Source organism: Manacus candei, unplaced genomic scaffold (genome assembly GCF_025592945.1).
Source record: "Manacus candei isolate 608988 ecotype Guabito, Panama unplaced genomic scaffold, ASM2559294v1 h1tg000021l, whole genome shotgun sequence".
In the NCBI taxonomy this organism is placed as follows: Eukaryota; Metazoa; Chordata; class Aves; order Passeriformes; family Pipridae; genus Manacus; species Manacus candei.
The window spans coordinates 677441-702931 of record NW_026138069.1 but is presented as its reverse complement, the minus strand read 5'-3'; the positions used below and the strand labels follow the sequence as shown (position 1 = coordinate 702931).

The 25491-nt window shown below is 40.1% G+C and overlaps 1 protein-coding gene across 2 annotated transcripts in view; it reads right to left on the bottom strand.

Moving 5' to 3' along the window:
• RAPGEF5 (Rap guanine nucleotide exchange factor 5) overlaps nucleotides 1-25491 on the bottom strand; it is a 159806-nt gene that overhangs the window by 96241 nt on the left and 38074 nt on the right. For both annotated transcript variants that reach the window (XM_051785914.1, XM_051785915.1), the window contains 2 exons: nucleotides 18626-18674; nucleotides 1905-1981 (listed from right to left, as the gene is read on the bottom strand). In XM_051785914.1, coding sequence (XP_051641874.1) covers nucleotides 1905-1981; nucleotides 18626-18674 — 126 coding nt within the window. Of the gene's footprint in view, nucleotides 1-1904; nucleotides 1982-18625; nucleotides 18675-25491 lie in introns of those variants that run through there.

The window sequence follows — 25491 nt, the reverse complement described above, 5'->3', positions numbered from 1 at the left end:
AGAAGTGTTGAGAGTGGACACCACACACTTCAACTCTGTTAAAGGTTTATGGTGATTTGGTTTTTTCCACCGTACCTCTATCTCCTTCTGTGGCTGGTGAAAACAACATAATTATTACTGGCTTCACCTCTGATCAACCTGAAAACTTAAAACCATATGCCACTGCCTCAAAAGATAGGATTGCTTGTTTTGCTCTAGTACCATATACAGTCTGACTAAAGTGAAAAAAATTATTCACTCCCTTGAAACAAACTGTATTTGTTCTTCACTGGATGTCATTTTTATGGCACTAACAAACAAATCTGAGCAAATACTACTCTGATAACACTTCTGCTCTCCTCCCAGTAGAGCACATGAATACTTGTGTTAACTGGTCATTTAGTAACTGTTAAATTTTAAATGTTTCATATTCTTTCAAATTTTAGAAGCTGGTTTCCAGTCAAATAAAAGCTGGGTGAATCAATATCCCAATAATAAATTTTTATGGGCTTTTATAATCAGTCCATGTATTTTTATTAGCTGGCTATTAAGAGCTTTGAGCATGTGTTGTCAATGTCACAAATGGGAACAAACATTTTCAAAAAACCGTAAGTACAATAATCAAGTAGAACTAAGTATACATGAAATCCCCCAGAAAAAAACCCAGGAAGTCAGATTTTTGGGGCAGTGAGGTCAGTATTTCCCCCTGGGTCTTTTCTATATCTCTGTAATGCACACCCGACTTCTACAAAACTGATCCTCAACCCTACACTGATGTGAATTAGGAATCAAAGTTGGGTAACAAATTTTTCACATATTAGGGCTCCTACTACCCTTTTATTTTTTAGTAGATTTGAAACTGTGTGCAATTAAGAAAAGAGCAGGTCATTTCCAAAAATCATGTCTGAACGCGACTCTGAGAGTGTGCTAGAAAAGCCCAAGTACACACTGGTGCAATTGGCATGTCCACATGGTCCCAAGCCCTTCTGCCTGCACTCTCCAGGTGTCTGCCATGGCCCATGTCTGCTACCAGAGCTGACTGGGCTCACTGTGGTCGAGCCAGCCCCTACCTTTAGAAAGAAATAGGTACTACTCACTTGGCTACACGGCTTGTACCCCTTCAGCTAGGCTTGATCACAAACATCAGTGTAAATTCTGTCTTTCTTGCACACAACTTTTCAGTTTGGCAGGATGTTAGGGAGATAAACCAGTGGCAGGAACTGCACGTTGCATGTAGGGGAAGGAGAAAAGGTGGCAAGGGAACATAACATTTGCAAGAGGAATAGAAGAAGAAAAAAACAGCCCGACTGTGAAAAATCAGTTTTAAATTAAAAGCAATAATCAGTACCAGTACAATAAGCAATGCAGTTACCCTTGCACAGCTTGAATGCATGAACTAAATGACTGAATGAATTGCAGATTAATCAAATAATATTCACAGAATTAAAAAGGGTAAGCAATTCCACAATAAAGTACTCTAAAAAGCAGTTAAGTTTCTTCTGAGCAATATCTAGAAGTGTGCTTTGGTTGTAAATGAGGGCAGTTAGGCAAGGAAAGAAGAAGGTTGTTGCTTGCACTTGAATGACTAATAAGTATCCTCATTTCATTGCATGTCTACTTACAGTGATTAAAATTCAATCAAAATGTCATATGCCCTCGCCTCCTAAAACACATCTCATTTTACTTTCACATCTGGTATATGCTATGTGTATTATCTAAAAAGAGCAGAAAGATAGCTGAAGAATGCTGTCCAATTGCAACATGATGGGATTAATTCCCAGAATAATCATCAATCTTATTCTAAATAGCCACATAAAATGAGATCCAGCAGACTTTCTCCTTCCTACATGCTTGCTGTACCGAACAGTTCTTCAGTTTGTAGATCTAAAAACATTCCCAAGACTCCATTAACCTTACACATTTACCTGTGCATCAGAGGTATCCTTGAGCTCTTCTAGTCCTCTTATTTCTTGACTGCTGTTTTCCTCATTTTGGCAGATAGCTAAAATAAGAAAGAATACATTGGAAGCAGGCAGATTTAAATCATAAGAAGCAGCAAAGCAGCATGGCCCAGTTTAGATCAAAGAGGGTGACCATTCAAGAAACCTTGTTCAATCTTCAGCATTCTAGTTAACTCCTTGAGCGATTTTGGACAGATCCTGTTAAGGTGCACCTTATTTAGACAAATGCTAAATACAGTATACTCTATTTTTCCCCAGGTAGTAAAATCCAGCACTAAATAGTTATATTCATGCTACTGTTAGTCCTGATAAAACTATGACATTTAAGGAAACTCCACTTTTCCACACATTTTAACAAGACCTCATGACTCATAAGGAATAAAAAAATCAGGTCTCCCTTTACTTCCATTATATTGCACAACATCAATTCAGACTAAACAAAATAAGCAGATTTATCCCTCACCTCAAACTTGGAAAATTCTTTGTAAGCAAAGTGATCTCAATCTCAACAAACACCACAACTACCCATGAGAGTCATCTCCAGAAATAAATGGTAGCAGAAGATGTTCTATTGAAAGTTCTTTGCTGCTGGCATAATAGGAGAAACCAGTAACCTCGCTCAATTAACATAACTTAAACCACTTAACATCAGCAAGTTTTGCCAGACTTTAAAAAAAAAAGTTTTGTATCAAACTTGTAATCCCCAGAAGGGTCAAAACCAGACTGAGGAGTTCACCTAGCTAGAAAAACAAGGAACCTCTTTTGAAGGGACCACTCAGTCTTCTGTATTGCAAACAGCTGCATCTATTAACATTTTTGCTACCTATATCCCATGATACCCTTTCAGTCAACACACCCACATGCTGTATTTTGTGGGACATTAAGCCCTCAGACACTCTGAAATGTGACACGTGGTAGGTTAGGAGTGTAAGAGCCAATGAAACACATGAAAAGCAACTTTACTTTACACTGTACTCATTTACTTAGAAGAACCATACTTAAATATTGTCAATCTTGAGTACACATCGAATGATTTCCTGGTGTAGCCACAGCAGTTGTGACACCAAAAGTGTCCTTGAAGTGGTAGAGCTGCCAAATCCACTTACTAAAAAAACACCAGGCTCATGGCTTTGAGGGATGAGTAGGAAGACTGAGCTAGTATGTCTCCTCCTGCCTATCTCCTCTCTCCTTCACCCCTACGCACCTGAGGTGGTTGTCACTGTGTGTGAACAGCCACAGCCCACAGCACAGTGTTTTCAGACAAGGATCACGAGTGGGGTTTTGCCTTAAAACTATGTCTGTGAGCTGAGGCAGCCCAGGATTTGATTGATGAACAAATCAGCTCTTGAGGGAGCAGGAGAAGGGCTGGCAGGCTGGCAGGCACCCTCAGCTACACTCTTCTAAGCCCTCAGACTGAATCTTTAGACATGCAAACAGCTTACCATGGCCTAGATAATACATGTAAGGTGAACCTTGAGGTCCAGTTTGGTGTGTCTGCTTGGGTGCTCTGGGGCTGCTGCAGACAAAAACCAGCCTAACATTTACGCAGTATCCAGCAACTTAGAAGAAAAGTAACTTTGGAGTGTTCTTGACCTCCAAAATAAAGCATATGGATTTATTTTCTTTTTCTGTGGATTTCTGCTGATACTGCAATGCCATATAGGATATAATTTTTCTTTCTTCCCCCACAGTTATGCTGTCCAAAAAAAAAAAAGTAATAAAAATGTAATTATAAAAGGGTAAATAAGTAATTTTGTCAATACAGTTTATTCCATGCAGAGATCTTTTTAAATCCATTATCAAAGGAAAACAGAGCTCTGACATAAACCTTCACCAGTGGGTTTGCACATATCACTTTACCAGCTAACCTCTGAAATTCAAGGTGGTTGTTGAAAACACAGGGTCAGACTACAGCTATAACAGAAAGCTCGTATAATGGGTATTAGATCCCAGAAGCATTTAAAGCTAGGCAAAATCAAAATGTGCTTGAGATGTTGTGGCATATCCGTGCCCCAGTATGAGAGATAAAATACGGGTTTTTATATATAGGTGTATCGTGGAGTTGTAAGATATCCAAGTTCCAAATGGGACTGGGTGTCAGGGTCTTTTTCAGCCAGATAAGGGAAATAAAAAAGTTCCTAAAAATTAAAATCTTTCAGGGTCATGTGGAAATTTTGTACACAGGGGTTTCTTCTCTCTCTTTGGGCTAAGAACAAAGGAAGATCCATCATTTTTGACAGAGCATGCCTTGCAGCCAATCGGAAGGAAGGGAAAGCCCCTTTTCAGAAAAAAGAAACCTTTTTAGGCAAAAATGAATATATTAAACTTATCTGAAAAGGGTGGGATTTTGAGAAACTATAAAATGTATGGAATTTAAACCCAAAGGGTCTTTTTCCCCAGAAACTCGGTGAGAGAAAGATCCAGCGCACTGAATAAATCCTTTCCTTCATGAGTTTAAGCCATCTTTCTAAATTTAAAAGAGGAATTTTTTCTCACACCAGCTTGGAAAAGGAACAACCTAATGACACAATAACTAGTGGGATGGCCTGAACAGTCATGTGTGGCCCCTGCTTTCCTAGTGCAGGTCAGGGTTTCCAAAGGCAACATGCTCCATCCAACCAGGGTAGGGGCTCTGTGCACTCCCTTCCCTTGTAACCCACCTCCCAGCCATCCTCCCCAAGAGCTGCCTCATCCTCTTGCACACTCCCACATGTGCATGACCCTGTTCTACCCACTGACACTGCGAGAAATACAAAGTGTTCAAGACATCCCTTTGCTGAATGCTAGTCAGAACAACCTGCATGAGAGAGGAATGTTGCAATGCCAGAAGGCACTAACAAAAGCTAAAAATTGGTTGGTTGAGCAATTGCTCAAAATGTTAAGTCTGTGGCTACATTAGCAGGAACACATTTCCCCAGCTCTCCTTTCAATTTTCTGATTTCTCCTAAAATCAATTTGCTGTAGTCATGATGGGCAAAATATCCCCACAGACTCTGGCTATTAATCACAGCATTTAAAGGAGTGGCACCTTGCTAGTAACAAGACCAGCATCCAGGTTTAAGTGATTTACATTGATCCAGCCAGCTTTTCCAACAAGGCTGAGCAGATGGGCGCTCTGCAAACAGCTGTGCCAGGGGAAAAGGTTAGTGGCTGCCAATTGGCTTCTTGCCACAGGCCTCTGTTACAAGTGTCCCCTTCCCTGCCCAGGGCCAATGCAAACACCCCAGAATATCTACGACCAAAGTAAACAGGCAGACATTCAAGGAGCAGCACCGTGCTGAGGGGACGGTGGTATCTCGCAGAGGAGCTAATGACAAGAATGACAAGCAGCAAACACCCAGAATTGAGGGCAGTAATAGCTCTTACCCGGCACAAAGGGAAAGAGGGTACATGTTCACGACTCCCAGTGAACAAAGGTATCTTTGGGTGTTGAACAATTTTAGCATGAGCAATTTTAAAGATGAAGAGAAAATTACCCCAGTTTGGGGTGTACCCTAAGAGAATACCTTAAAAAAAAAAAAGAAATAATGGTTTATATCACCAATTTAATAGCTCGATTCTAAAAAACCTGAAGAAGTTCCTAATCCAGCTTTCTTAACCCAGCTCTCCTTGGCTTCAATGTTGTTTAGACTGTGTAAGGAATGTAGAAAAGAATCAGTAAATATTTTCTTAAAGGAAAGAAAAATGTCCCAGACGTCACACTGATGTCCTTGCAGCTCTTGGGAAAGTGGGAGCAGTTGGTGTCTTTCTTATGAAATTTCCATCGTAAACTTGATTTTTGTGACATCCTTGCCTCTTATCCAAACCCATAAGAACCAGCCACAACTGAACCATTTAACTACACCCAGAGAGCAATACTCAAGGAGTCACACCACTTCACACTTTTTTTCCATCATAAGAACACGGTCCCTTGAAGGCTGAAGTGGCCACACCAACAAGAAACAACCCTTAATTATATTCTCTTGGCTTCTGTAGGAAAAGCTTCTTATATGCTTCATCTATAAAATAGGAAGAACACATTCCCTGAAATATTCTGGTGTATTTAGAAATTTATGGTACTGCGTGAGAAATTGACTGCAGTATTTCTATACCCGTTGTGCCTCCTAACCCCACAACAACTCATAGACACCCCTTGAGTTGGCCCAGGTGCTGCCCTCACAGGCTATTGTGCATGCAACACAAGTTCTGTCATAAAATACAAGAATTCAAGGATAATTTCCCACTTACTCTTAGTTGGCCATTTATTGTTTTAATAAAAAAGTTCTGCCATCGCAAATTCAAGCATAGGAAAAGTGAGCGGAAATTTAGGGTGGGATGGGAAAGTATTTCTCAGGCAAGTGTTGATTCTGGAACTGTTCATACAAAAAACTTGTGAACTTTGGAGCTGAGCCAAACGTTTCCTTCTCTGCCAGCATAAATCCAGCTTTGCTCCCTGATACAAACATCCCAGCATGTTTTACAAAGCAGCAGCAACAGGGAAAGGCAAAGATGGTTTACCCTGATCTATATGTATCTATTAAATGTTATGTTTGGGTTCAGGCTTGAGACCAGAGACGGGGAAAAAAATGCAAACAAATAGAGTGACCAATTCCCTTTCTACCTGCAGCATTTCTCCTTCTTTGGAAGAAAGGTCACCATGTAAGAAAGAAAAAGATGTCAAATGAGCAACAGCTTGCTAATGTGCAGTTCAAATGTATCCTTTTGCAAATCAGCCAAGGGAATTCAGGATGTTGACTTTTTAAGGTCACTTAAGGATCACCAGGGCCATCATCCAATCTAAGTTCCTTGTGCCCCCACAGACCAGAGATGAGATTTTGCTAGCAGATTCTTCTGTAAACTAATGTTGGAACAGAGAGTTCTTCTGGGGGAGAGCCTTATCCTTTAGTAATCCCATTTCATCTCAATAAATCAGCAGAAAAAAATAACGAAGAAATAAGAAACAAAAGTAAATCATTTTATACCAGCTATATCAGCAGAATCAGCCATCACCTGGGAGTGTTAAAGGAAAGGGAAAGCAACCATTGCTCACACTGGAACCAACAAACGGTGCTCCCTGGCTTTTACAGCCGCGCCACAAATTTAATGTAGATTTAAGGCATTGGAAAGACTTTGTCTTCCTCAGCAACATGGAGCATTACAGGCATGTTAAACATGCTAGGCAGACTGGCATGCAGTGAGGGTCACAACAACCACTGGCAGCACTGCGGACCTTCTCCTGCCTATGGAAGAATCTGCCAAGGGGGCCAGGGCTACCCGCAGAGCAGTGCCTCCATGATACACTGTTCTGTATGCCACCAAATCAAAGGTAAATTAATCGCATTGATAAGTAAGATTTTAAAGTCACAAAATAATACAATGCACATTAATTAATTTTAATACTTTGTCTTGCTCAACATAGCAGAATCATTTACCTAACTGAAAGTGGAAAGGACAGTTAAAAAAAAATCCACACACAAACCAACTCCTGGAACCCACAGTATTGCAGTCTTCCCAGAGGCTTTGCTGTATTGTGCTTTCTTCCTTTTCTATAAATGAAATTTCTCCTTTCTACCCTTCTGGCTGCAAAGATAACCTTCACAGCACAAACCAAGGTACTAGCGTCATTCTGCTACTGCAGCCAGCCAGACTGGAACAATAACACCAGGAGAGGTGTGAACTTCCTCCCTTTGGCTTAATAGGGTGTTAACTGTGAAAGATAATTATTTAAATGTTTAAGAGAGGACTATCATCACAGTTAACCATTTTGCTGCTGAACAGCAGGCAGGGACATCTGTCCATCTCCAAGCAACTGGGTGGCACCCACATGGTCATTCCAGAAAGCCAACTTGGCCACCCATCACTGCTGGCTGTCCCACACCTCCAGTACTGACTACTCCCTCTCTGTGCTACCATATGGCATTTGGGACTTGTGGATTGGCAAAGGATTACTATTGATCTGCCTCGGTTTGATGAACTGGTTGAGAACAGAAAATAGGCAGCAGGCAGGGGACAGGGCACCCCTCAAGCTACAGTTGCTGCCAGAACCCTTGTGCCACACAACTTCCAGCTTCAGCCCTTGAGCTTGCTGTGAAGCCCACTGCACAACCAGGACTGACTGCCTTTTGGGGACAATGAGCCCATAAACCCCCTTGGCAGACACGCATTTTGCCTCTGCACTACCCTAGGCTGCTCCTAAGTCTTAACTTGCTTAGCCCATTGCAAATCCTCAGGCATAGCCTTGGTAGCAGCCTGATCATGAGGGATCCCAGCTGTACCAACACTGCCAGGCTCACCTGCCCCCACAGCTGCTCCAGAGCTAGCTCTGCTCGACATACAAAGCTTGGTCATCCCTTAGGCTACATCACTCATTTCTCAGTGATGCTACTTCATTTCAAATGAGGATGTTAATTTATTATCTAGTGTTGTTCTTTAACCTGCTAACATCCTAGAACATCAAACCACTCTGGCCTTTCTAAGATTTCAATCCTCTCAGTACACCGTGATCAAAATTCATATAAGAATCTCTTTTTTCTAGCCAGTAAGTAAAAGGCATCTACATGCCCTCTACAGATAAGAGAGCATACCACCTTGGAAGAGGTAAAGAGCCTACTTCTGAACAGGAGAACTTTGCTTATTTGACAAGGCAACCGATTTTCATTGCCTCATCCCTGCAGGATGATTATACCCTGGTTTTTTTTTCTGTCCCTGTCAAACCAACACTGTTGAAAAGACTGTAGGAATCTGCAAGAATATTCCCCTGGGGAAGGCTCCAGAATTGCCAGCAGCCTGCACCAGTTGATTTATTGTCAGCTGCTAGGAACCTCACAATTTCTAGCATTCTTATCTCCCGAATTTTTTGAGAGGCATGCTTCTCTTCTGGTTTGTTTTCTGGGTTTTTGGGGGGTTGTTTGTTTGCTTGGTTGTTTGGTTTGGTTTGGTTTGTTGTTGTTTTTTCCAAAGGAAGTTGTTGACATGAAGCTTAAAGAAAAAAAAACAGTAACACCCCCCCGTTTTTTTAAGTCACATAACTCTAAGCTAATTTCATGAGTTTTGAAAACTTTACTATTATTTTGAACAATGGAGCTTGTGGTATCTGTTGTTATTCTTTGTGGAGGGTATACAGCAAGCTCTAGAGAGACTGGTTACTATGGCAGCTCTGAGCTGTTTGACAGTGTTATAATGTTTGCTGATGCTTATTAATTTATCAGAGTGGAAAAAAATGAATAGCTCATACTGACACCACTGGGGAAACTAAAAGCCAGATCCTCTAGGCTACATAAAGCACTAGTGCTGAGCAATGGAAAGGAAGATGAGCAGCCAGTAAACGCTTTGCAAACCTCAGATTTGGGGACCATTTTAGACCAGACCATGTCCTCGTGCATGCTCCTGTATTTTCCAAGTTCTGTTTCCAAATTAAAGGGGGAAAACTAACAAGCACGGAGTATCTCTGAAAACCCCAAAAGCTGCATATAAAAGACAGCGATAATCCCAAGAACAAAACCCTCCAACTGAGAATTGGTTCCTTATTTACCATGAAACTGTAGTCTTTTGTCAGAAACTACTGAAAAGAGAAAGCTTTTTAAGCTCATCCTTTACATGTTTCCCTTTATTAGTAATACAAAATTTGCCTTTGAGCTTTCTCATTCCTTCCCACTATTTCTGCATATATATATGCAAATTATCATACAGATTCCCCTTCACTGAGTACACTACATATCTCTGAAACAGTTGGCAGACCCCTGGGGGGTGTTGCCCAGACAGCTGTGCAATCAGCTGAGTAAATCAGCTAATTAAAGAAACAAAGAAAATGCAAAAATTATTAAAGACAGACTCTGGCTTACATCATTGTTCAGCACCTCTGTATCTAAAAAAGCACAGCAAGCACCAAGCACAGGACAGAATAAAGATGCAATCGGTGAATGAACTATTGCACAAGTGACAATGATGACATTTTCCCTCAAACACTGATCTGGGATTCTACAATATTTATGCTTTGTGGTTTAAATCAATTTAACATAAATTACTCCAGCATTTTATTTTACAATTACAAAAGAGTGAAGTGTAATGTTGGTCTCATAACTGATTTCTGTATGTAAAGAATGGTCATTAACTTCTGCTTGACCTTAGATGCAGAACTAATATTGAATTTGCACAGAGGAACTCATTATGCTGGTTTAGTTTCCACGCAGAAAAATAAGTTCCCAAGGGTCTCAGTGCTACAGGCCATTTCTCAGATCTCAAAGAGGAAACAGGACTCCCAAAAATGATGCAAAACCATTTCCTCTCATTGAAAAGTTTATCAAAAGGGACAGATAACAGTAAGGGTCAGAATCTGCCATCTAAGCAGAGCAAAGCCAGTGTGGTAAGAAAGGAGGCTGACAGACGTAGATTTGGTCTTGCTGACCCACATACCATCAAGGCGTCATTCCTTCCCACTGCAGCTGTATGACCACAGGAAGGACAAACCTCAGTTTAAACGAGGCTCAGGTCTGCCTACAGTATATAGATATGGCAAATTAAAAAATTAGTGTACCAAATAAAGCCACCTGTATTTCCCAGCTCAGTCGTATAACGGTCGCTATTCTTTTCACAATATTGTACAACTGGTTTTGTTAGGAACTTCTATTTATTTAATTTATCAGAACTGAAGACTTTCATCTGGCTTTGAAGGGCCATATTTCATCCAAGGTAGTGGTGCATTAGAAGAACATAATTTGTAAAACACCTCTGGCTAAACAAGGGAGGTATTTTTTAATAGATAATCAACTACTGTTGATTCATGTGGCCAGAGGAGGTTTGGTTTCCAATGCCTGACCCTTTGTGATGCATACAAAGATGAAGCCACATTTTACGCCCACTTTGTGAACATATGAAGTCCTATTTTTTATCAAGGGAAAAAAAATTGAAAACTACATGCAATCACTCTAGGATTACTACAGGAACAGATAAAAGCATTTTTTTTGTACCAATAGCAGCCCAATGGAAATAGTAGCCCATTAAATGGAAAACCATTTAATGGCTGAATGTAGAAAGTTTTAATTTTACCCAGTACTTTTAGACATTTGTTCTCATGTGCATGATATTTAAAAATTTTTTTAAAACATCACATGGCAGTGAATGTATCTATAGCAGTGTTGCCTGAAACAAGATGATGGAAGGATGGAGAAAAGCCCATTATGTGATCAGAGAATGATTGCTGGGAACAGATCAAACCAGGAGGGTAAGGGCAGTTGCTGAGCAGGCTGGTGCAAAGTGAAACATTGCTCTGTATTCCATGGAAACATCCCCCAGGCATTGCCAGGAAAGGAGCAGGAAACAAAGAGGACTTTGAATAAACAAATTCTGTGAACTCACTGTAAATGCCTCTCAGAAAAACCCTAGCAAAAAACCCACTCACCTAGAGGATGGCTTTTTTTTTTGCACAACTGCCGTCTTTCCCACCGTACTGTGCTAACTCTTTTTGCATATGTGCAAAATATCTTTCACCTATGCAGCTATTCTGCATTGCCTATTTCTTCTATGTGAGGACCTTATAGATCACACAGAAAAAACTACACACAAAGTTCTACAACAACTGCAAAAACAAAATCAAAAACTGCCAAAATCCCTCTCATCATAATTCCCACCAGAGATCTCTTTTCTTTCTTTTTCCAAGACTCAGAGTCCATTCTGCTTTATATCAGCTACTGAATACCCATAGGCTGTCAAGTATTACTGTGTAGTCCTTTCACTGATTTTGTCCAGGACACTTCCCACCCCCAACATTGCCCAGGGTGGGCACAAAGCAGGTGGTCACAGATTCAGCCACAGCACAGCAGAGCTCTGTGTCACACATAGGGTCCCTGAGCAGCCAACACCAGGAGCACCATTCCCCAGGGCTAGAAGGGGTCTGACCCTGCCTTTTTTAAGTGTTGTCATTTTCTTGGTGTGCTTGATCTCAGGAGTAATGGAAGAATCCCATGTGATGCAACAAGACATTGGTCCCTAGAAGTAGGGATTCCCTTCAATAAGGCCTAAATGTTTAAAAAGGATTACTTAAAGAAGGTAATGTTATTAGAATCATAGACTCATAGAATACGCAGAGTTGGAAGGGACCCATCAGGATCATCAAGTCTAACTCCTGGCCCTGAGCAGGACACCACAAGAATCACCACCATGTACATGAGAGCACTGTCCAAAGCTTCTTGAACTCAGACAGGCTTGGTGATGTGACCACCTCCCTGGGGAGCCTGTTCCAGTGCTCAACCATCCTCTAGGTGAAAAACCTTTTCCTGATATCCAACCTAAACCTCCCCTGACTCAGTTTCATGCCATTCCCTTGAGCCCTGTCACTGGTCACAAGAATGAGGAGATCAGTACTTGCCCCTCCACTTCCCCTCATGAGGGTATTGAAGGCTGCAATGAGGTCTCCCCTCAGTCTCCTCCAGGCTGAACAAAACAAGATTACCTCCCTTACTTCAAGACATGAAATCCTTAAAGCACAGTGTAACTTTTAAAATATTGCTAGCTATGTTTTTGGGTGAAGCTTTTATTTTGAACCACATTTCAGTGGGCAGAGGAAAAGTAAAGATATATATAGATATATATAAAGATATATGACCTAACAGAAGCACGATACTCCTGCACCTTCACTTTGAGTGGCCATTTCTCCAGGGTGAATGCTATTAGTACCATTTGAGGAAGAACTCTCATTTCACACATTTTGCTAATTGTGACTTTTGCTTTAAATAAGTGGATGCTTGGAGGAATTAGAAGTTGTAACAAAATAAGGTCTTATTTGAGTGAGAGATATTGTACATCTGCTTGTTCATAAAACCTGCAAATTCAATGGTACTTAATATGTCTGAAATTTAAACACAATGCCGAACTGCTCCATTCTTGAATGACCTTTGATCATGCATTTGAAACCTCATTTTTCAAGTATGTGTACAAATGTAATTCAAGTTTGTAATGTCCATTTTCTATATAACAACACCTCTACAAGTAAATAAAACAAATGACATAACATAAGACATTCAGATAGCCAAATGACAAAGTTTTTGCTAATTATTGTGGAATAAAGAAGTCTCACAAGGATCTGTGCTGATTGGGGAAATGGTCTGAATGGTAAAGATGCAGTTTCCTGAGTTAACTAAGATGATAAAATAGCTTAATACTGTCAAAAGAGTCTTGCTGGGCTCCTTCCCACAACTCTCCGCCTCTCCACCCTAATAAGAAGCTGACACCCTCACTTTGTGTCAACTCTAGCACATGCTGCTGCCATACTATAAGATGCTCTGGCTGCCCCATCTCAAAAATAATTCAATAGGTATAGCAAAGATGATCAGACTTAATGGACTAGATTTGGTATGAGGAATGACTACCAATATAGCTTGGAAATGAGACAACTCACAGGGGTATGACAGATGTGGACAAAATCTTGAATAGTATGATGATGAACAGGGAAAGGATTATTCACCACTTGCTGTCACCAAAGAGCTATATCACAACAGAGTGAGGGTTGTGGGGTACGTGTTGAAAACAAACAAGAAAAAATACGCTTTCACATACTACACATGTGAGTTGTAGGACTTGCTGACGTAAGAGATGATGAAGGTCAGGAGTATAAGCAGGCTCAGAAAGCAATTTGATAAATTAATGGAGAAAAGGTCCAGTAAGGTCTACCTAACACAACAGTGTGGGTACAGCAAAATCCCTCTATCACAGGCTGGTAGATGCTGAGTACACACATCAGAAGGACTGTTTGTACTTGCTCTGTTTCTCTACTTTAAGCATCCGCTACTCATCACTCACAGTAGGATCGTAGCTGGATGGACTTTTAACCTGACCCAGTCTGACTGTTCTCATGTGTTTAACCGGGCTGACATTGCCTGGAGTGTGTTTGAGTCGAGTCACGCAATCAGCTCTGACAGCCGTGCTGTAGAGGTGGTGCAGTCACTGGGAAAGGAATAGCTGTTCACAGCTTGCTTTTCATTCATGTCGGCAAAGCTCAAGCCCCAGTGACTGCTTCATATTGAATTGTCTGCACGGAAATAAAAATACTAAGCAAATCATATAGGCAGTTAGGTTCTGACAGAAGCAATTCAAAAGAAAAGGGGAAGGGTGGATATGCATATATATGTCAGAATACGGTAGAGGCAATCCAGAAGATCTCAAATATGAAGTTAATACATTGCAAAAGTCACCTTATTATAAACTATTATAAATAAAATGTAAATGAGTCACTGAAAAAATCAATAGAGGTAGTCAATTCAAGAATGGCATGACTAAAATGTATCTAATTATAGAATGGAAACCTGAATGTCATTCTTAAGAGGGACCAAAACAACACAAAAGTGCTAGGGCTTTTGTGGCTGCCCTGCCCTCCACAGTGGAAGGAAAAAGTACCCACAGCCCTGCCGCAGCAATGCCTGCGGAGAAGCTGCAGTCACCCTCTTCCTACCTCATCCATACTTTGTCAGCTATTATCTTAATTAGCCTCTGTGTTCATAAATACAAAGACTAGAGCCATGCCCTTATCAGTTGATCCTTTGCACTAATAAAGCTATAGAAATTCTTTCAGGTATAAAGGGATTTGCTGGGTGATGCCATGGGGTGCAGCCAGGTTCATGCACAGAAATGCTCGGCATCTTGTTTGTAGAGGGGATTAACACCAGTACAAAGCATCTACCTGACAGGTTTTGATCAGTTCAGATGTACCTGTGTAGCTATGCCACTGGCTAAAGCCTTCAGCCTTAGGCTATTTGCTGCTTTTCATCCTTGTTTAGCTACCATCTCTAACGCATAAGAAACATGTCATGAGCCATGATGAGAAATTGAGATAAATGCCAACCTCTGTAAACCTTTAGACTAGAGGTTGCATTTCTGTTATGTTTCAGCACATTTGCAGAAGCCATCAGAAGCCAGCAAGGTATAAACAAACACAACAATTTAATGCCAAGTGCCTGCAATTAAAGACAAAAATTCCCTTCTGCTCCAGTTACTTGCTTCGCCAGACCTTTTACCAAACCACAGAAGACATCATTTCATCTATTTATTTCTAAGGTTAGGCAAGAACAATTTCAATGCATTTTTATAAGCCACAGAGAAGTGCACAAGCTCGTTTCCACCTCTTAGGTCACCTTTATCATGAGAGTTTTATTCTAATTAAATATAAATGTGCTTTCAAGTCAACAGTGTTACTGAGGTCCATCAAATCTTCCGAATTACAGACCTTTATTTTACCCTGTTTTAGTTTTATTTGCAAAGAAGCTAAAAATGCTGAGCTCCCTCTGCATGAGGGCTCTCAAGGACCTCTCTGTCAGCCTTGCTATCAGAGTGGTATACTTGCAGTACACATCTGGAACACGAACACTGAGCCTTTTTCCACAGCACAGAAGTTTTTGTTTTTTTCAGGTTCCTCATTTTTCCTTCAGCATCTGTCAGCTTTATGAGTTTCTCCTATTCTTCTACCCCACAGTAAAAACAGAAGAATGCCTGTTGGGGAAAGGCATTTTACCCCACACTGCACTGGCTTTTTATTTACTGGTAGCTGACATTCTCCATCAAGTCAGATCCTGTACTAGCAAGAACTTGATATTCTGCCCTACTCCACAGTAGGCTCAGGTGTCTACCTTGGTTTTCAAAACTTTTTGTCAGTAGATACAGTGTTTAAATCTCTGAAACAGCCAGAACTCTAACAGTTGTAATTACTACTTCACCTATGCATATACTAGGTAGCAAACCCCAGCTTCATTTAAAACAAAAACAGTTTCACACAGGTAACCACAGGCAATATTGTCCCCCCTCCAAACATAGCAAACCTTCCTACTTGGAACCTCTTCACCTCTTGCAGCTGGATCTGTGGTGTTTGTGTGCATGTATAGATAGCACTTTCCATGCAATGCAACATAGTGATTACTACAGCAGTCCTAGACAAGTAAGACAAAGGCTTTAATCAGCCAGTTTTTCTAGCACAATATCCAGAAATTAAAGCAATTCAGGAACAAATTACATAGTCTTTGCATTAACAAAAAATACCTTTTTTCTTTTTTTTTCCTCCTACTGGTAGCGCTAACCAGCTATCTAGATGAAATATTTTGAAACACCACAATTTAAAAACCACCAAACCACTGCACAACAGCTTTGAGTTTTGGGCTGCTGGTCTCTAGGAAAGGTTTTGGTTAATGAACTGCAGTGGATAATGCTACCTGCATTATCCACTGCAGGTAGCAGGTTAGGACCATGCCTGTCACCTGTCCTCCCCACTCATGAATTCCAGGGTGGATGAGCCAAGCACCCACGCCTTCACACACCAGTCTGGAAGCTACCCAGGGCAGCTGGCCCACTACCCATGTTTCGATCTTTTCATGCCAAAATAAACTATTTGTCTGATCTTTGAGGCTTATTTCCTGGAATTATATGGAGTCTTGGAGAGGGTTAGAGGAACAATATCTTTGAAAGATGCTGTGGCTTTCAGCTCCAGAATTACTTTCTCTGAAATATGCTTCAGTTCACTAGGCACAGCATACCACAGCTTGATTGCTAACAGTAACTGCTATGCTGTGAATTTAACCATCAGCAATAAAATAAGCATAATCAACTACCTAATTTACTCTGTACCTACTGTACTAAAGGCATTAACTTAACTTAGACCTTACAGTTATGCCTGATCACGTACCCATTTTTTATAGTCATCCAAGATGAGGTATAAAGAAATGCAAATTTCAACAACAAGCATGCACTAGTTAAACTGTCTAAAGAGGTATCTTTTGTTCAGATCTAAAATGATATTTAAAGTGTTTACATTAATGTATTAGGAAAGGCTGGACAGCACTGCAAAAGTCTATAGGGAGCTTTGTTTATTTAAAGCTATGGTTTTTAACTAAAATATTTTTACCTGCTCAATGTGGGTTGTACACTAGTATAAAGGAGACTCTAAGACATATCCTCCTCTCCCATTTTCATCTCCTGCACCTCATTCCTAATCCAACCCCCAGCCCATTTTCTACTAAAACAACCTTTTATGTAACAATCCAGCAAAAGGAAATGAGAGGCTAATTCAGGTTAAAAACAACTCATTTTGGGAAAAGAGTCTTATTTATTGCTAGTAGCAGCAATAACATTTGCTGACCCACCTGCTGAGAAGCAGGGAGATTTCTTATACCTGTATAAGCAGCAAGTAGAAAGTACATGGCACTACACTCTTAGCCCATTTGACAGGAAAAGAAAATACTACCTTGAGCCCTTATTTAAAATAGCCTGGTTTTCTCTTCACTCAATCAGGGCAGAAGGATTTCCCTGTTCAGCCATTATAAATCAGGTGGGACTGGGGTGATACCAGGTAAGGGCAAGTAGCTGAGAGGTGTTAACATCAACTACTACACCACTTTCAGAGGCAAAGCTACTACACAAAAGCAATTCAGGTCTGAATTCACACTTATGTTTGTGTTCTCTTTCTGCAGATTTACATCTGCAGATGACTGTGGATGTAACCTATGGGTACTACTATTTCTGGACAAAAATGCATCCAACCATGTATTGAATATTTTTATCACACTTACATTTTCACAAGAAAAGATATTGCAGAATCACCTGCCACATCTTGATGCCTCCAATTTAAAACACCATGTTGTATGTTGTGCATGTGTTGTGTGTTATAAATTTTGTGCTGTACTTGTAAGCCACAGATAAACATATACAGATATTATGACACAGTATTATTAACACATCAAAAAATAGCTCAAGAAGTGCAAGATCCATGACCAGTGGTTTCTCAAAAAATCACTGAAGATCACAAGAGATGCTTAGTGAAAATACTCCTGAAGACCTGAATGGCTTTGGGAACCTGCTAAAAAACTTAAGGCAACTCCACCTCTGTTTTACTCTAGAAATACATTCAATTTGCTGCAGATTAGCTGCTCTATACATGAAGATATCAGAGAGTTAACCCTGTATAGAGTCAAGTCTGGCCAAGTAGGTTTTGTTAGTTCCCATGGAGTGCTCGGAAAACACAGCTCCCTTGCTTCCTCTCCAGCTCAGCAATGCAGACACCACCTCCTGAAGCATCTGTGCAAGCAAACCCTGACAGAGCTGAGATGACCACATATTTCAGTGCCTTTGCATTGTAACAGCAGCATTTGCTATAAATGCTTTTACTGTCAGAGACTTTCAATTATCCATTTATCTTTCCTCTTCTACTGCCCCAATCACAAAGATTTCCTTTACAGCCATACAAATGTCTAGACAGGAAAGGACACCTTTGTGCATGAAGCTGTCCTTTTGCTCCAGCATAAAGAAAAACACCTGGATGGGCAGGTAAAACACTGGTGTAAGGAAAAGATAATATATGAGATACTGAGCCATAAAAAAAAATAATAGGGAACTTACCAACTTATTGTCTTAAATGTAACTGAAATAAAGACATCAGCTTCTTTCCTGAAGTGCCAGCCCAGATAAAATGGTGATTTTTGTGAGAAAGAGACCCAAGTTCAGAGTCACATGATTTTACCACAAAACACTGACTTTATCAGCTAGGTTATTAGATGTGTAGGATAAGCTAGAGGAAAGGAAGCTTGACTGTAATTGCATTGTGCTTATACACAGATTCTCCATCACTGTCTTTCTTTCCCCATGTTAATAAGACAGCAATGACAATTCAAGTACTTCAATAGATGATAAAAGGGAGCAGTGTTACAAAACCCCCTCTAAAGTTCAGCCTGACTCACCTGACTTCCTTGCTTTCAAGGCAATGACAGCAGCCAGTTCTCTCTGTACCTGAAACATCAGGAAAAGAAAGGATGGTTATAGTCCCTAGCACAGTCAAGCAAAACAAAGTTCAACACTGGCAAAATACCAGCTGTCAATTCTTTGGAGCAGTCAGCTGCATGTGGAATTATGCAAGTATCTGGTTTTGAAACTACAGTCAGTTTTCCTAGCAAATCTATTTCCTTTTCAGCTGGGCATTCTGTGACAACTTTTTCATTTTTAATTTAATTTAATGTAAATACCACACATTCCTTAGGGAGCAGGCAATTCAGTAGCCCGACCTGCAATTTATTTGCACAGTATATCTGTTTCACAAGTACACACTTGAAGTTTCTCCCTTTCCTTGTTACATATTTGGTTTGCCTCTGATGAGAACACTGTAATGCTGATTTAACGTGTGACTCCAGGATAAGCAAGTTCTCCATGCTGAGGTTTGTCTGAGGTTCACGTATATAATTGATATTAACTTTTTGGATCTTTCAGGAGGAAACAACCTCTCCTAATAGCATGGCTGATTGTTTCAGATCCAAAATTTCACTTGAGATGAACATGCAGAAGTCAGAGGTATCTGATTTTCAGTTTTACAGGCTATCTCACTGGTCTGTGATGACAGAGCCCTGCCACACTAGCCAGCTCCATTCCTCACCCTCTTGTCTCTGCATGCTTCATATTTTCCCTATACTGTCTACAAGGCCAGCTACTGCCTCTTTAGCCAGCTTGACTCTACATCCACTTTTCTGCATAGGTCTATTCCTTCTTACATAATTTCTTTTTCTATCATTTTCCTATGCATTATTCTTATGCTTCAGATTTCTTCACCATCATCTGTCTCACTGCTTGCACGTGGCCTACAGCACCCCAGACACTTTCTCCTGCATACATCTCAGCTCTTTCCCTCCTCTGCCTCATCCACACTCTCAGATCCTCTGAACACCTCTCATCTTCTTCCAGTTTCCCAAATTTTCCTAAGGCAGCCTGCCTCTAGTATCAAAAATAAATAAATAAATAAATAAATGGGACATTTCAACTGTTTTTTGTAGGGATTGTCTGACCCCTCTGTACAAAGTCTCCAACAGCACATACTAGCCATCTTGTCTAACAGACCTATGCAAAGCTCGAGGTTATTCTGCAGTGGGAGTTTTCACATCCAGCTTCTGAAAGCATGTAAAATTTCAAACATCATTCACAAGACGTGGTTTGGTCGGAATAAGGCACAAAGCTCACAAAGGATCCCCCAAGTAATACAATTACTACTAACTGTCAACATCCCACTCTTATGACTCTGAAGAAAAGTTTGAAAATGTGAAAGAAGAATAGTTAATATTATATTGGTCTGTGTAGAAAGACAGACAAAAACACTCAGGGCACCTCAGTACGATGATAACTCCAGCACCCACTGATCAGACACTCAGCAGCCACCCAGCAGTACGCTCTACATGTGTCAGAAGGCAGTCATACCAGAGGCCACATCCTCTGCTTGCATCCTTCCTTCCCTTGTGGCAAAGGACCAAGGAGATTTTTTTTGCTGTCCTTGCAAGGTACAAGGATCTTTTCTATTCCTTGATGTTGCCCTACTGAGAGGGACAAGAGTTTTCTGCCACTCCAAGCAGGAAAATATGAAGGCAGTGCCCCGGTTTTCTTAAATGTCATTCTGTTTCCAGCACAATTGTGCAAGATGGCAGTATTACCATCCCTTCCTTCCTTCCTGTACACCCATTCCCATGTCTGGAGAAACGTTATTCATGGCTAATGTAAGCATAAACTGAAAGTAAAATGGGAATGAACAGTTCTTCCATGGAAAAACAACTTGTGTGCTTGCTTGCAGCAATTACTATACTCTAGTAATAATACATACAAGCTATCCAGAGTGAGAGGGGGATTTTCAATAAAAGCTGAAGTTGTTTCTGAATAGCACCATCACAACTTTTCATGACTACACTGCTCAGAGCTTCTCTCCTCATTAAGCTCAGCAGGAGATACCAATGTTGATGCTTCGATTCTGGTCTATTCTCACTGGTTACTGACAGTAAGAAACAGTGCACTGATGTCTCATCTTTATCTTTTAGCATTTAATAAATACATTATCCCAAGATTAGCCTTAGAAGACACTACAACCTGCAACAATTGTAAACATATCACTTAACCCAATTAAACAATTGAAAAATGCAAATCTCTCCATGAGTGTGAAGAAAAACCCATCTGCTGAGAAGAAAAGGCAGCATTGTGGCATCCTGCAGTTATATTTGCAGTATTACTCTTGCATATAAGGTGGCACTTGTCAAGTTTGAAAGACAGTGCTAAAATCACAAAAGGCTGTTTTTCTATATTTTGTCTATATTAAACAAAATATCCCATTGCTTGCTGTGTGCCAGGAATGCAGCGGGAATATTACTTAACTTGAGCAAAACCCTTCAGCAGGAGAAAATATATTTCTCTAGTGCTATTATTAAGCAAAAGTTTCTTCATCAAAGGGTTCCATCCTGACAACTTGATGCTCTCTCTCACAGGATTCACTCCAATCACAAAGAATTGGTACTGCTGAGCATCCTTCTGGATTTGATTGGTGTCCCCAGATTTCATAATCAATAGGTTTTTGTCTATTTTAGCATAAATGCACTTGACATCTCTGTTGGACATGCAGTTCCTATGCATCATCACACCAATGGAAATCCATGCACAACATTCATTCCTCACTGCACAGATGCTACACATTATCATACTTCTTCCTAATAGGATTTCAGTTACTGCCTGTTTGAAAAGATCAATAGTTGCACATTACATTGAAGACAATAATGCAGACTCAAAGTAAAATATATGTTCAAATAAGAACCACACCTACCATATTGAGATACTAAATTAAAAAAAAATTGGTTTATACATACAGCTTGTTACTACAAAGCTACCACTATTTAAATACTATCCCATTTTGAGTAGCATTGCAGATGTCAAAACTGATTCAGTTTAAAGGTCAGCTTAGCACACAGTATTTACATAAATATTATGAAAATCTGAAAGAGAACATTTTGAGTGTGTTGTTGGTATGTTATCACATCTCAATCAGGGTTTTTTTGCAATCTGAACAGAAAGAGTGTGCATACAGAGTGGTACCCAGGTATACTTCTGCGTGATTAAATACAAAAGGTATATTTACATGGGGAGTCTTGTCTTCAAAGAATAGAGGTAGAGATTTTTGAAAAGTAAATCACAACTGATGCTCTTCTCTTATCCACAAATCTGGTCATTTATCATAGAAAGCATAGCTGTTCATCTAGCAGACAGTGCATACCACCTTTACTTTTTTCCCTTCTCTTTTTTCTGCCCTTAATAGTCCTTAGTGAAACAGTATTCCAGATATCAATGTGCCAAACAGGACCTCAGATCTCAAGACAAAGTGCCAAACCTCACAGAATTTCAAAATTAAATCCTGCAACAGAAGTCTCTAAAACAGCAGGGTTTTGAAAAATGAGAAGAGTATAGTTCATATTTTTGCATCTCAAATTACAATAGTTTGATGTGCTCTAAATAAAAGTAGTATTGGCTGATGCCTTAAAGTACCAGAAAACCATTTTCAAGATACACTTCATTAACATCCTGACACTCTTTTCTGTTTTATCACAAGGTAAGGTAAAAGCTTTGCAGCGGAAACACTCATAGTTATCCCTCCATGCTCTGGTTTTAGCAGATAAAACATTGAATATGAAGCTGCTCTTCGGGACATGACAGGGGATATATGACAGCTCTGGAATGCTTTTTTAAACCTGTGAGTAATCATTGCATTTTCTTAAAAATTCATGACCAAAGAGATTATGTGATGCAAATGTATTTCCAAGGGCACTTTGCACTGCATGCATGTCAGCTGCCTTTAAAATTTAAGTTTGATGGTGTTGTCGATGCCTCGTTGTAATGAAGCATATGCTATCAGCATATAATTTGATAGGTTAAAAGAGTGATTTATATTTTAGGCACACAGATTCCTCCAGTGTTGCTTGGGCTGGATCTTCACAATCAGTTTAGGTTTGAAAATTTGGGACTTTCATCCCCTAAAAAGAAAAGCTGACACAGAAACTTTCTTGTGACATGAGAAGAATGTTTTATTCCAAGAAAAGCAAAACGAAAAACAGAAGAGACGGCAGTGGGATTTGTATCTCTAAACCTCCAAAGTCAACTGTAATCTTGGACTGCTTAAGTGTTGTCTGGAAGTAGGGGTTTGGGGGTTTTTTTCCACTTCTGAAATACTGGTGTGGAGGGTATCATGAACAGGATTCTGAATCACGAATTCTTCAAGGAAGACTGGTTTGATGGTGTACAAAATACATAAACATCCAGTAAGCCAAAAAGCCATAGTAAACACATTTCCAGCCATGGCTAATACCTTCACTTTTTGTTTCCAGATCCTGCTTACAGAACCCTTTTTTCCCATATAAATTCTGAAGTTGTCTGTAAAGAAAAAAAAATGTGAACCTTTATACTAGGGAGTTCAATACTGTTGAATGGTGTAAGCTGAGGGTTCAAATCTCCTTGGACGTAAAAAGGCTCTCCATAAAGTTGCAGTGAGTGCCTTAGATCCATATCTACTCTATGGAGGAAAAGCAATATTCTAGAGGGATGAAAGGGAAAAGTTCATATACAGATGTTAATGTTTGGAGGATCCTGCTCTGGTCTTGTGCCTTCTCTCCAGGGTGGACTAGAAAATCATTACAGAGAGCCCTCAAAGTTCTGTGGAAAATCAGAAAATGCAGGAGAAAAGATCAGACTTCTTGAAATCACCATGGCAATAGATGGGGTCAGGCCATCTGGAGTTGCAACTGCCTAATTTTTCTTTAGCTAGTTAGCTACAGTAATAAAATGGTTCATTTAAAAAAAACCCTGTCCATGTGCTCTACTGCTGGAATAATTCAGCATGTAGTTCAAAGGTCTGACCTTGCAAGTTAGATGTGAAATACTCTGAATTCACTGTCAATTAGGTGTTTGAGGATATGCATGGTACTCAAGTGTATCCAGCAGCAGTTAGATCTAGTTCTTAAACTCAGAAAGTCACTTTGTTTTGTTCAGTGCTTCTCTTTTTCTTAACTGAAAAAATCCCCATTATTCTATTTTTGAGAGGTAAAGCTTTTGAGGGATACTGGCAGTGTTTTATAGAGTTGGTAGATTTTGAGTTTTTCAAAAGACATAACTTTGCATAAACTATTTAGTGTTTTTCTATTTTTTATTTCTTAGGAACTAAAAATGGGGGATATTGAGGTTTTGAGCTCACCTTTCATTTTCAGTTAAGAACAAAAGGTAAAGAAAACAAGGAGTTTGAATATAGAGAAAAATTGAAAAATATAAAAAAATTAAAACACAGCCTTTTCTCATGTCATACATTTTAAATTATTTTTGAGTAAGGTTGAGTATACAGAACCATTGGCTTTTCAAACACATTACAAAATGTCTTTTGTGAAGACATTTGTCTTTAAAAAATATAAGATAAATTCTCCCTCCCTTCCATTTTTCAGCAATTGCAAGATAGTACTTCACTTACTTTTCTTAAAATAGCTCTTGTCCTCATGCCTTTTTCATAACAACGGCTTCTTTCACTTTCGTTTCTGCACTTTCTCACATACCCAAAACAGAACTAACCCTAATTCCATGATTTATGTGTGACATTCACAGAACCATACAATCACAGAATGGCTGAGGTAGGAAAGCACCTCTGGAGATCATCTGATTCAAACCACTGCTCAAAGCAGGGTCAGCCAGAGCAAGTTGCTCAGAACTGTGTCCATTTGAGTTCTCAACATCTCCAAGGATCAAGGATGGAGAGGAGACTCCACTACCACTCTCCTGTAATCTGTTCTACTGTTTGATCACCCTCACAGTAAGTAAGTTTTTTGCTTATGTTTAAGTAGAATTTCTTTTAGTTTGTGCCACTCCTGTCACAAGATGTCACCGAGAAGAGCCTGGTTCCATCTTCTTCATTCCCTTCCATCAGGTATTTGTACACATTGTTCCATGGTTCCATGGCCTTCCGTTCTCCAAGCTCCACTCCCAGTTCTCTCAGACTCTCCCTGTAAGTCAGATACTCTAATCCCCTGATCATCTTCATGGTCATTTGCATACACTCCAGTACATCCATTTTTTGTACCTGGAGTTCAGAACTGGACCCAACACTCCACATGTGGCACACCAGTGCAGAGTAGAGGAGAACAATCATCTCCCTTAGCTTAAGGATAACACTCTTACTAACACAGCCCAGGAGGCACTTGCTTCCTCTGCCACAAGGGCACATTTCTGGTTCAATCTGCTGTCCACCAGGACCCTCACTCCTTTTCTGCAAAGTTGCTTTGAGCAGCTTGTATAGAAGCCTGAGGTTATTTCTCCCAGATTCAGGATATGGCATTGCCCTTTGTTGATCTTCCTGAGAATCCTGTTGGCCCATCTCTCCAGACTGTCAAAGGTCCCTCTAAATGGCAGCACAACAACAGAATTATTTAGGTTTGAAAAGACCTGTGAGATCATAGAGTCCAACCGTTAACCCAGCACTGCCAAGTCCACCACTAAACCATGTCCTTAAGTGCCCCATCTACACATCTTTGAAAGGCCTCTGGAGATGGCGATCCAACTATTCCTCTAAGTTTTGCATCACCTGCAAACCTGCTGAGAGTACACTGAAATTATACAGATTTCATTAAATTGAGTGAATCTAGCCTAACTTTCTGAAGTCCTGTCTGTCTGCATCTTAGAACAATGATCTTACAAAAAGATAAACAAGATGTACAAACTTCTAGCAGAGACAGGATAAGCTGTTGTTTATTACGGTGAAGTTTACTGAGGCTAAACATAGTCA